Genomic DNA, 10,927 nt, shown 5'->3' with positions numbered 1-10,927 from the left:
ACTTCTACAGCATTGATTAATCTTTGTTAATGTTAATTTCAACATTTACTAATACGTTATTAAAATCTTGTTAACATTAGTTAATGCACTATGAACTACCATGAACAAACAATGAACAACCATTTTTACTAACTAATGTTAACGAAGATTAACAAATACAGGAACAAATGTATTGCTCATGGTTAGTCCATGTTAGTTAATACATTAATGTTTAACTAATGAACCTTATTGTAAAGTGTTACCAATACTTTTAATGGGTGTTTCTTCAACTTCTGCCACTTCTGTGATACATAAAAGGCTATCTATGAAATTCTGTATACTAACTCTCACATTCAATTGAGTTTATTTCCAGCAAATTTCATAAGGCATAAATATATAACATAAAAAGATTCAACAACTGAGACATTAACAGAAATTTCACAGACATTTGATGAACATAATAAGCCCTTGAACAAAGGTGTGTGTGGGGGGGGGGGTAGCAGTCAAGTTTGATCAGCTCCCACTTTTTTAACCGATTTGCATCCATGCATTGGATATTAAAAATCTTTGCTCTACAGTTAAACAATTGAATAGATTGAAAATAATATGGAATTTTTTCCTAATATTTGTATTTATAAACTATAGAAATTGTAAATAATTTAGAGGTGAATATTATCTAGTACCATGTGCTCTCAGTCAACACAGAGGATGATGACGACATCAATGAAAATGATAGTGATGATGAATGATTCATATACTGTGAAACTCAAATCTACCGAGAGAACTATTTTATAGAAAGTGTTCCTATATAAATATGTAAGGCCTTATTGGCTTTCATTCCCTGTTTATATAATTTGACACAAATCTGCTACATGCAACAAAAACAAAAATAGATTTTATAATGCATAATTTGTCAGTGTGTTCAGGAGTATTATTCTACTCACTCAGTGTGCAAGGCGACTGTAGAAAGTTCTAGGGGGGCTTTTTGGATAAAAATTAACATGTTTTATCTTTCACCATTTTCTGCCATACTTGCAAAAAGCCTTGTGGGACAAAATGTCAATCAGCCAAATTCTGAATTTGTGTAAATTATGAACATTGTCAATTAATAAGTCATGAAATTACCAAAAAAGTACCAATAAATTGTACGTTGTGAGTTAGCTGGGAAGAATTTAGCATGTAGGTATGATGTTCATTCTGTTCATCAGGAGCAGCTTCCATATCCTCCTGCGACCCAGGAATAGACTTTTGTCCTCTATAGTGGACATTGTATTTTAGTGATTTTCTCTGACATCATACATGTCACAGTTTTAAATCTGGATGTCTTGTAAAGAGCAAATTCAGGGCTTTGCAGAGATACCACATTTTTAGAGGTTTTGCCATGAAACAACAACTTCTTAGTCATTAAATATGACTGAAAATGAAAATTAGCACTCTTATGGAAATATGATAATATTTTGTAATTTTGTAAAATCGGATTAATTTTCAAATTGTTTGTTATAAATCAACATCTCAGAAAAATGTTATGGGGTTTCCAATCAAAATATGACTTTCTGTTACGAAAAAGGACATTGATTTCATACATGACCACTGTAGAGGACAACAGGACTTAAATCATGTTTATCAGGCATTTAGGGAAATAAATTTTATATCAATATTCCTATTAATTATTAGATATTATTATGAAAATGTTGCCAATTATTACTCCCATTATTACGCTTCTTTTCATTGCATGTTGCTCCAAGAACACATTAATATGCAAATTAGATACAGTGTAGGCTATAGATACATGTATTGAATGGGAAAACCCATGGCTATTATACCCAAATATTGCATAAAGTAAAATGGTTTATCAATTTTTGGTTTATCATAGTTGAGAATCATCTTTATACAAAGTTTGGTGCAAAACAATCCTGAAGCCTAAAAATTGATTTTTGCCTATACATGTCATTTCATGTCATTTTATTTAACTTAGTCCTGGGGCCGGTTGCATAAACCGCTTAGACTAGTCTTAAAAGTTAAGACACTAATGTTTTCTTGAAGAGTGGTCCTAATTTTTTAAAGTCCATAAGGCTACATAAAAAGGTAGATTGGTATAAGTTGAATTGGAAAAATAACATTGATTACCCCTTGGTTAACTGCAAGTTGGTCAAACTAGTTCTTAAGACACAGTCTTAATATAGTGACTAAGTTTATGCAACTGGCCACAGGTGTCCACTACAGAGGACATACCATAACATATGAATAAAATATAATGTTTCTAAATTGTTTTTTTTCCCCCATTTGTTTCTTATGCTCTAAACAATGTAATGACATGAAAAAATACTAAATTCAAAAAACCTTTTTCTGTGTCTCAGGAGGATATGTTTCATTAACAGTTCATGTTAGCAGGCTATTGTGTATTTGCCATGGTAACTGTTGTTTCTGTAAACACAAAATACCACTTGACTGTTGTGGCTCATACTAACTTCCTAACTTTATTGTATTAACAAAAATAAGCTTGGGACTGCCATTTAATATCCTTACCTTATACTGTTTATTCATCAGTATTAGTCATATTCTTACAATTTACGTGTATGTTAACTTAACATACACATAAATTGTAAGTGGGACAGTACTTGTGTTTGTGTCAACCATTATTGTGAAATAAATTTAAAATAAAAAGCAACAGTTAACAGTTCTTTCTGCTTCTCTTAAAAAATGACCATGGAAAAAATGTGGGTCCCATCATGGTCAAACCAGTTGAGAACCACTCCTGTAGTGTGAAACACTCATATGCTTTCTTTTAAACTGTTCCAAGTTCAGCCTCTAGAGGGCGAACCGCGTACTGAACACACATCCGGGCACTTGACCCCCAGCTCCCCCCCATTTCTCCGGAAGAAAATCCCCATCACTCCCTTTTGCTTCCTCTTTCCGTCAACGGAGTTTAGGTATGAGAAACAATCTTCTGTCTCTCTGCTCAATCTGATTGTAATCACTGTTTAAAGTTCACCATCCACGCATATAACAAGCTGTATAATGTCAACACATTAGTTAAGGACTCATCTTTGCGTTTTTGTGTCTTAGAATGTTGAAATTGAGTGTGATATTTATCATTGAAGTGATGATGTCTCTGGTCATGTTGTGGCCTAGAGCACCGGTTCTTCTGAAACGACTCGGAGGAGTTTCTGCTTATTGTACGAGTCTAGTTAATCTATTGACCAGCTTAAACGCTATTATGTGTTGTTTTTAACCGTACGTTTCGTTAGTGTGGGATACGGTTCACTGCTAACTACTCGCGAGTCGCATGAATTCATTATAGCGGCTGTCACTGTTGGAGGGCTAACGTTAGTTAAATAAGGACACTAACGAGAGTGAGCCTTCTGTACAAAAAAGACCGTTTAATTAAACAAAATACAGCATAGTACAGTCAATAGCATACTTTTGGACAATAGAAAGCTATTTAGCCATTTTGTTCAATGCATATTTACACAATATGTAAATGCTTTTATGAGTAAAATTATATTGTTTACTCATTCTCATGTTATTCCCAACCTGTGTGACTTGCTGACAGTCTCAGTTGCCATTTACTTTAAGTGCAGCTTCCTCTGTATAATAATAAATGTGAAAGGTGACCAAATGCAGAATGACACCCTCAATGTAAATATGGCATTGAAATGTCTTATTAAATGTGTAATTGCTTGTTTCTACAGGCCGCAATGGGACGTGTGATCAGGGGACAGAGAAAAGGTGCGGGCTCCGTCTTCAAAGCCCATGTCAAGCACAGAAAAGGTGCTGCTAAACTCCGTCATATTGACTTTGCTGAACGCCATGGCTACATCAAGGGGATTGTGAAGGTAAATTGTGGACTAAACGTTGAAATCGTGAAAAGGCCACTCACGTATCATTTAAAAGGAAGGATTACCAAAAAAATAAAAATGCTTTCTCCTCTAGGACATTATTCACGACCCTGGCCGTGGAGCTCCTCTGGCTAAGGTGGTGTTCCGTGACCCATACCGCTTCAAGAAGAGGACAGAACTGTTCATTGCAGCTGAAGGCATCCACACTGGGCAGTTCATCTACTGCGGCAAGAAAGGTAATGAAAATTAAACCGAGAGCAGGGCAAGCAAACATCCAATCTTATGTTCACCTGTTGATCAAAGTCTCTGTGCTTGAACTGTTATAGCCCAGCTGAACATTGGCAATGTGCTGCCCGTTGGCACCATGCCTGAGGGTACCATTGTCTGCTGTCTGGAAGAGAAGCCCGGAGACCGGGGCAAGCTCGCTCGCGCATCCGGAAACTACGCCACAGTCATCTCCCACAACCCCGAGACCAAGAAATCGAGAGTCAAGCTTCCATCTGGATCCAAAAAGGTCATCTCATCTGCAAACAGAGCTGTTGTTGGTAAGCAAATATTATGATTTGAGTTAAATTTTGGCTGATATGAATATATCTTTTGGAGTGGTATTGATCCCTGCTCCATCTTAATTATATCCATCCATGGATATAATTAAGATTACTGATTAATTTTCATTTTCTAAAATACTTAGGCTTGTGTTTTTCCTATTATTCTGTTATAAAACATAAGTGTCTGCCAAATGTATAAATTACAGAACTTTTTTTAATGGGGCTTGCCAGTGAAATGTTTTGTGACCGTATGGATCTATAATTTTAGTATATTACATTCTGTAGCACAGGTTTCCCAAACTGGGGTTTCTGAGAGAACCTCTGGGGGTTCACAAGGTGAACTAATACTTGAATGACAATGTAAAGTTGGAATAAATCATTAAAAAACATCAGAACTGAGAACTGCATAACACTAAATCTCAGGGGGTATTTTACATCACTTAAAAAAAAAAAAAAAAAGTTTGTGAATCCCTTCTATAGCAAATGTGTAAGGGGTATTTGTGTATTTATTTTGGCTTTAAAGTCTTTGAGACTGAATTCAGCATAAACTGAAGTTTACTGTCATATGTTAAAGGTGTTGTTGCTGGTGGTGGTCGTATTGACAAACCCATCCTGAAGGCAGGACGTGCATACCACAAGTACAAGGCCAAGAGGAACTGCTGGCCTCGTGTCCGTGGTGTGGCTATGAATGTAAGCAAATTTATTTTTCTGCAATTTATGGATTTCAGAGTCTGATTCGTTCCCTTAATGGTGGTTATAAATCTGATTTGTGCCTTTTCTTTCTCCAGCCTGTTGAGCATCCCTTCGGTGGTGGTAACCATCAGCATATTGGCAAGCCCTCAACAATCAGGAGGGACGCGCCCGCTGGACGCAAGGTCGGTCTCATCGCTGCCCGTCGTACTGGCAGACTGCGTGGAACAAAGACCGTCCAGGACAAAGAGAACTAATGTGTATCTTCATAATAAAATGTGTCCCAACAAATTCCACTTGCCTGTTGGTGTCTTTGTCAGTTATCACTTACTATCTCTGCAGAAACACAACTAGTGTTGTCAAATATACATATTAGAATGCTACATAGTACCTACATAGTTCAGGGTTCGTACGGTCATGAAAAACCTGGAAAAGTCATGGAATTTTAAAATGGCAATTTCCAGGCCTGGAAAAGTTTTGGAAAAATTTATTAACCCACAAAGTTTTGGAAAAGTCATGGAAATTTGTTTCACAATCTCCGTATATTCGAATATAGTTGATAATATTAGTTAAATTACAATAGTTAACGTTCGCACTATCCGTCACGTGACGTTCTCTGCGTGGGGTAACCATGGGGTAACGCAGTTTCAGCTAATGTTAGTATTGTGTAGCAATGCCAGGGAAATGCAGATTTAAAAATGTATGGCTTCATGATGAAAAGTATGCAGCTGCGTGCTCGACTGCTTCCAACCCAATCGCTGGCTTTTTCATCCGTGCGACTGACGTGACACCCGCTCCCAGCTGCGGTGCTTCCCTCTCATCCACTGTAAAACAAGGGACCATTTTGAGTGCTGTATCCAGAAACGAAACCCTAACTGCAGAGGTACTGTGCAGGACAGTGCTGCTGGACACTTTTATTTATTTTTTAGTTTAACATTGTTGCGCCTCTCGCATGAGCTCCGCGTTTTTAAGACGCCGTGTCAAGTTAAAAGAATTTCAACTTTTACACGCAGCGCCGCTTATCAATGTCAGTGCCAAAACAGTGGACCAATCAGAAGAACTCGGAGGCGGGGCAAGCGTTGCGAGTTGGCATGACAACTGTTTTATATAATGGCAACATGGTGGAGGAGGCGCTCATTATTATCTTATTTTCTTTTTTTCCATGTCAAAACTTGTATCTGTAAATTCTGCAGTTTGCCTATTTCTATTATTTCCGTTATTGTCGTTATTTTATCACGTCTCAAAGGCGCGTCTCGAGACTCTCGCGTTCTATGCTGCGCTTTTTTAAAAACCACTCCTGAGCGCCGCGTCTCACGTTTTTAGACGCAAAGACGCGTTCTGTGTGCAAGCGTTATTTAAATAAATATTTCATATTCTACTGTACACTACAAAGTTTGTCATTTAGTTTAGTAAAAATATGTTGGGTGTAACATGGATTTTCTTCTTATTTAACATGTATACATAGACATTTCATGAAACATTAGGTCATGAAATTTTACTTAAAGTTATGGAAAAGTCATGGAATTTTATTGGTAAAAATGTGTACGAACCCTGATAGTTATGAAATATTTTACAGGTTAATGAATTAAGCTGATTTTATTTTTTATAGTTTAAGTCAAACTTATAGATGCACTTATGTGATTTAACTTGTTATACTACACTAGATTCTAACAAGTGTAGTTTTTTTTTTTTTTTTTTATTAGGTCCAGGGTTTTATTATAAAGTGTCATGAAAGACCTGGAAATATGAGTTTTAAAATTGCATACAGACCTGGAAAAGATTTAACTACGTATTTTTATATATAGTTATTTTAGTTATTCTCCGATCAGCTAGGAAGCATTTGTTTTTTTAAATGAATTGACAAAGTATGTTTGCTATTTGCAATCATAAATGTTTAAATATCTTTTTTTTGACCAATGGCATGGGAAATGATCAAATCACACCTAGGTGCTGTAGATCGAGCACAAAACATAAACTAAGCATCTTCAATACAGGGCAAGTAAAAAGTCATCACAGTAAGTTTAATTTATAAGATTACATTTTAACATTATCTTCTGAGAGCCACATCCATGCCTGGGCATGAAGATTGCCAGTGCTGTTTCTCCAAGCAATCCAAAGTTCTGAGCTCATTAGTTTCCAGCCTCACTTGATGCAGAAAAAGTTTTCATCCTGTATGTATTGAGATTGGCCTTGTGGGTTATTAAAACTGGTTAAGAGTGGCTGTTGGCTGCAACCTATCTAAAATTGGATGTGCAATTTAAGAGGGTTCTCAGGGCAGACTTTGCCATAATCCTTCCCAATATACCCAGAATTGCTGCATTCTAAAGAAAGTTTGTGGGTTTTAATGCATCGTTCTGGATGCCTTTTCTGATCAGAGGCTGAAAATTAATAATAAAAGCCTAAAAAGTCTCAATTATTCTATGGATTATTATAAAGGCATTTTAAGAAAGTAATAGTTGACCCACCAACACAATTAAATTTGGTCGGTGTACTCGACAGTGACAAATTTGTGAATTTATACAAATACATAAAACATCATGCAGGTCTGAATCTTCACAATAACAGAGACATTTTCCCGATTTCTTTTCTTTATTCTTGAAGGGCGCAATGCTTTTTTTTCTAATATTTCTGTGCACAAAAACCTCATAAAGTGAAAGTCAACATTGTGACTGTGGCTTCAGAATTCAACGTCACATCATGGCCAAAACAAAAGTCGGCAAAAAACAGGGCGAAGAACTCTGTACAGTCAATAATCTTTAAAAATAACACAAGGACAAAAATGTTCCTCTTAAATCAAATTCTATTTTTCTTTTAGTGAAATACAACAAAATAAATTCTATAAAATAAAACAGCAAAATATTTAAATATATGATGGGCAGAATATTTTCATTTGCAGGAGTATTTGGTATTTTCCAACAAAATCCAAGAAAAAAAAAAAAGCATTCAAGTTACCAATTAAATACATACAGTATCTACTGATGTTTACTCCTTTAATCCAAGAGACTTTACTAACTGAAGTTGCAACATGACTAACCAGCAGTTATTTTATGGTACAACCCTGCTTTTACGTTCACTCTCCTTAAATGAAGAATCCCCAGACAGAGCCTATATTCGATTACACGAATGTGAACAGGGATCATAAATTTAGGCGACCGACTAAATTGCCAGGTCTTTTGTCTGACGCAAGGTTCAAGACAAATAAGCGAAACGAGTTCTGTCCACTAATGTTCCAGGCACCCTGGCATTAACTGTTGCGTATATTTTCTCTTTCTAAAATTCCTATCATCAAAATCTAAGTGTTTATCCCACCAAAAAAAGCGACAGCCAAGTATTTATCCAAGGAAACGTGTGCAATTGTAAAGCCACTTATTTCTTACATTGCTTCGAAAACATCAAATCTAGAAGAGCATATGGACAAGGGGACAAACAAAAGGGATCTTCCAAATTACTGTGGAGAAAGAAAAATCACAGAATTGCCCTTCGGCTATACTAGTTTGATGTGAAGCCATGCTAAGATGTTACAGCGCGTCAGCTGGAGATTTCAAATTATTGAATTATTACCAGAGAAAAAGAAAAAAGAAAAAAAGGCAATAGGAATTTCCAGATTAAAATTGCATCATCACCCCATTCACATCAACTAAACGTCAAGATCATCACCCAACCGTCCCATCGTTCACAAACTATGGCCAACTCTTGCTCACGAGGTGCCATAGCCGGTTAAGCTTTGACATGAATATAATGTATGATCAAAAGCAGAATGACCCAAACGGCCCAAACCTTACTACTGAGCATGGGATAAAACAGGGATTTTTTTTTTTTTTGTCTTTCACCGTTGTATTTGCATTTTTTTTTGTTTTTCCATTTTCATAAATCTGCAGTCTCCCAACAGCATCACACAAGCTGTTGCTTTTGAACAGTCAAAACATTAACATAGTATGTACACCTCTGTCATGAGACAAGTGCGTCAGGCCCGTTTTATTATTACAAACAATATGCACAGTCCACTGCAAGTTACACTTTTGACAGTTAATACTGCAGAGCAGACGGTGAAGAGACTCCACTCCAGGGTTAGAAATTGAGGGAAGCTGAATGTTCTGGTTACACGGGCTCTGGAGTGGAGCAGCATGGTGGGGCCTGGCCTTGCTCTGGATTTGAGTATCTCACTGGAGAATTCAGATGGAGGACAGTGTGACAACATATTGTTAGTCTTTAGTCTGGCTGGGCGGCACCTCCTCAGGGGGCTCCCAGTTCTCTTGTGCTCGTGGGCCTGGACGCTGAGGGTTGTTGACGTGCTGTGCTGCGGGCCCAGTGTACGGCTGCGTATGCGGGAGGTTGTTCTGCTGAAGAGACACCAGAATAAATCAAATGAGTGCACGACTATCAGAGAGTTAAAATTTATACTCATGTTTTACTTAGATTTGTATATGACATTATATATATTAACACTTATTCAAAAGTGACTTTAAATGCGACATTCATCAGTACACTGCCGTCCTAAGAATAGACCTTAAGAATGGCCTCAGAGCTGTCAGCATCACTCTCTACTTGTGAGCTGCAGGAACATTTTTAATTTTGATAAAAGGAATGATTCTAGCAAGTTTCCACACATTGGTGATTCTACTTTCTTTCCTACATAAGCAGTGCTTGTCAGAAAGGATGCATTAAATTGATCTAAAGAGACATTTGTTACAAAAGATTTCTTTCATAAATGCTGTTCTTTTGAACTTTTGTTTTCAACAAATGTTTCAGGAGCACCAAATCAGCATATTAGAATGATTTCTGAATGATCATGTGACACTGGAGTAATGGCTGCTTAAAATTCAGCTTTGCCATCACAAGAATAAAATTACATTTAAATATATATTAACTGTTTAGATATTCATACAACAACATTCTGGAGGCTATGAAATTTTGTGAAAATCATCAAATGTTGGCACTGTCTGGCAACTTTATAAAAAAACAAAAAAACAAACAAAAAAAAAAAAACATGCTGACAGGGCAAGAGTTATATTTATAAAAAATAAAAATAAAAAGTTGTAATAATTTCACAATTACTGTATCTGATCAAATAAATGCAGCCTTGATGAACAGACTAAACATCTTATGGACCATAAACTTAGCCATCTAATATTAAATCCAAAAACAAGCTTTCAAATCAAGAGGGGTGTTGTGCGCCTTGATGTGAGGTACTATTAAAATCACAACATAGGTTTACATTGAAGAAAGCTTATGAAAGCCTTCAAAATAGTCCTTTCAATTCACATACATTACATATACAAAGTTTAAAAGATGACTAGTAAGAGATTAGTGTGACTAAAGCTCAGTACCTGTTGAAACTTTGAGCCTGGAGAGTGAGGGTACAGAGCAGTGTCCTCTGGAGGAGAAGGGTCCTGCTCTTCAAGGGCCTCCTGCTCATCGGGCTCCTAAAACAACCATCAAAAATGAAATTATGCACTAGGATACACTGTTTTAATTAAATATAAAAAGGTTTGTTTCTTTAATACTAACCAGGGATGCAAAGCCAATTATAATATGAAGGCTCAGGGCTTATAGGTTTGATTTAGACAAGGCAAATTACTCTGGGGATTCCACTACTATGACATACTTAAATTCAATGACAGATGAGAGAACACCATATATGGATGACAACATATACCAAACTCTCCTAAACTTCAATTTTACTAAAATTGTTTTCCAAACTAAAAGGAAGCTTCTGATGACACAGGAATTTGCACATGGATAAACTGATTAGACGGTGTGACAAAAGCTTCTCTTGAACATTGCGTCCTTCCCCCATGAGAGTTAATCTTCATAATGGGATATAAAACTAACCATGTTTTCAGATAGATGACCAGAACAATATCACATCCC

At 36.5% G+C, this 10,927-nt stretch overlaps 2 protein-coding genes across 9 annotated transcripts in view; one reads left to right on the top strand and one right to left on the bottom strand.

The window, feature by feature from the left end:
• The first annotated feature begins 2,771 nt into the window (after nt 1-2,771).
• On the top strand, nt 2,772-5,347 carry rpl8 (ribosomal protein L8). Of its 2 annotated transcripts, XM_048193956.1 has the most exons (6): nt 2,772-2,909; nt 3,672-3,815; nt 3,913-4,054; nt 4,145-4,363; nt 4,941-5,056; nt 5,155-5,347. In XM_048193956.1, exons 2-6 carry the CDS (start codon nt 3,678-3,680, stop codon nt 5,311-5,313), a joined length of 774 nt encoding a protein of 257 aa, XP_048049913.1. In that variant the 5' UTR covers nt 2,772-2,909; nt 3,672-3,677; the 3' UTR covers nt 5,314-5,347. The 2 variants fall into 2 exon arrangements, with proteins under 2 accessions (XP_048049913.1, XP_048049912.1); XM_048193955.1 differs by lacking the exon at nt 2,772-2,909 and having other exon boundaries at nt 3,638-3,815.
• Nucleotides 5,348-7,626: 2,279 nt separating this feature from the next.
• usp9 (ubiquitin specific peptidase 9) overlaps nt 7,627-10,927 on the bottom strand; it is a 35,266-nt gene continuing 31,965 nt past the window's right edge. For 4 of the 7 annotated variants that reach the window (XM_048193947.1, XM_048193950.1, XM_048193952.1 and 1 more), the window contains 2 exons: nt 10,384-10,479; nt 7,627-9,396 (listed from right to left, as the gene is read on the bottom strand). In XM_048193947.1, coding sequence (XP_048049904.1) covers nt 9,259-9,396; nt 10,384-10,479 — 234 coding nt within the window. In that variant the 3' untranslated portion in view covers nt 7,627-9,258. The remainder of the gene's footprint in view (nt 9,397-10,383; nt 10,480-10,927) is intronic. The other 3 variants (XM_048193951.1, XM_048193948.1, XM_048193953.1) reach the window with 1 other exon arrangement.

Source organism: Megalobrama amblycephala, linkage group LG6 (genome assembly GCF_018812025.1).
Source record: "Megalobrama amblycephala isolate DHTTF-2021 linkage group LG6, ASM1881202v1, whole genome shotgun sequence".
In the NCBI taxonomy this organism is placed as follows: domain Eukaryota; kingdom Metazoa; phylum Chordata; class Actinopteri; order Cypriniformes; family Xenocyprididae; genus Megalobrama; species Megalobrama amblycephala.
The sequence above is the reverse complement of the archived record's forward strand: the minus strand, read 5'-3'. Positions and strand labels throughout refer to the sequence as shown.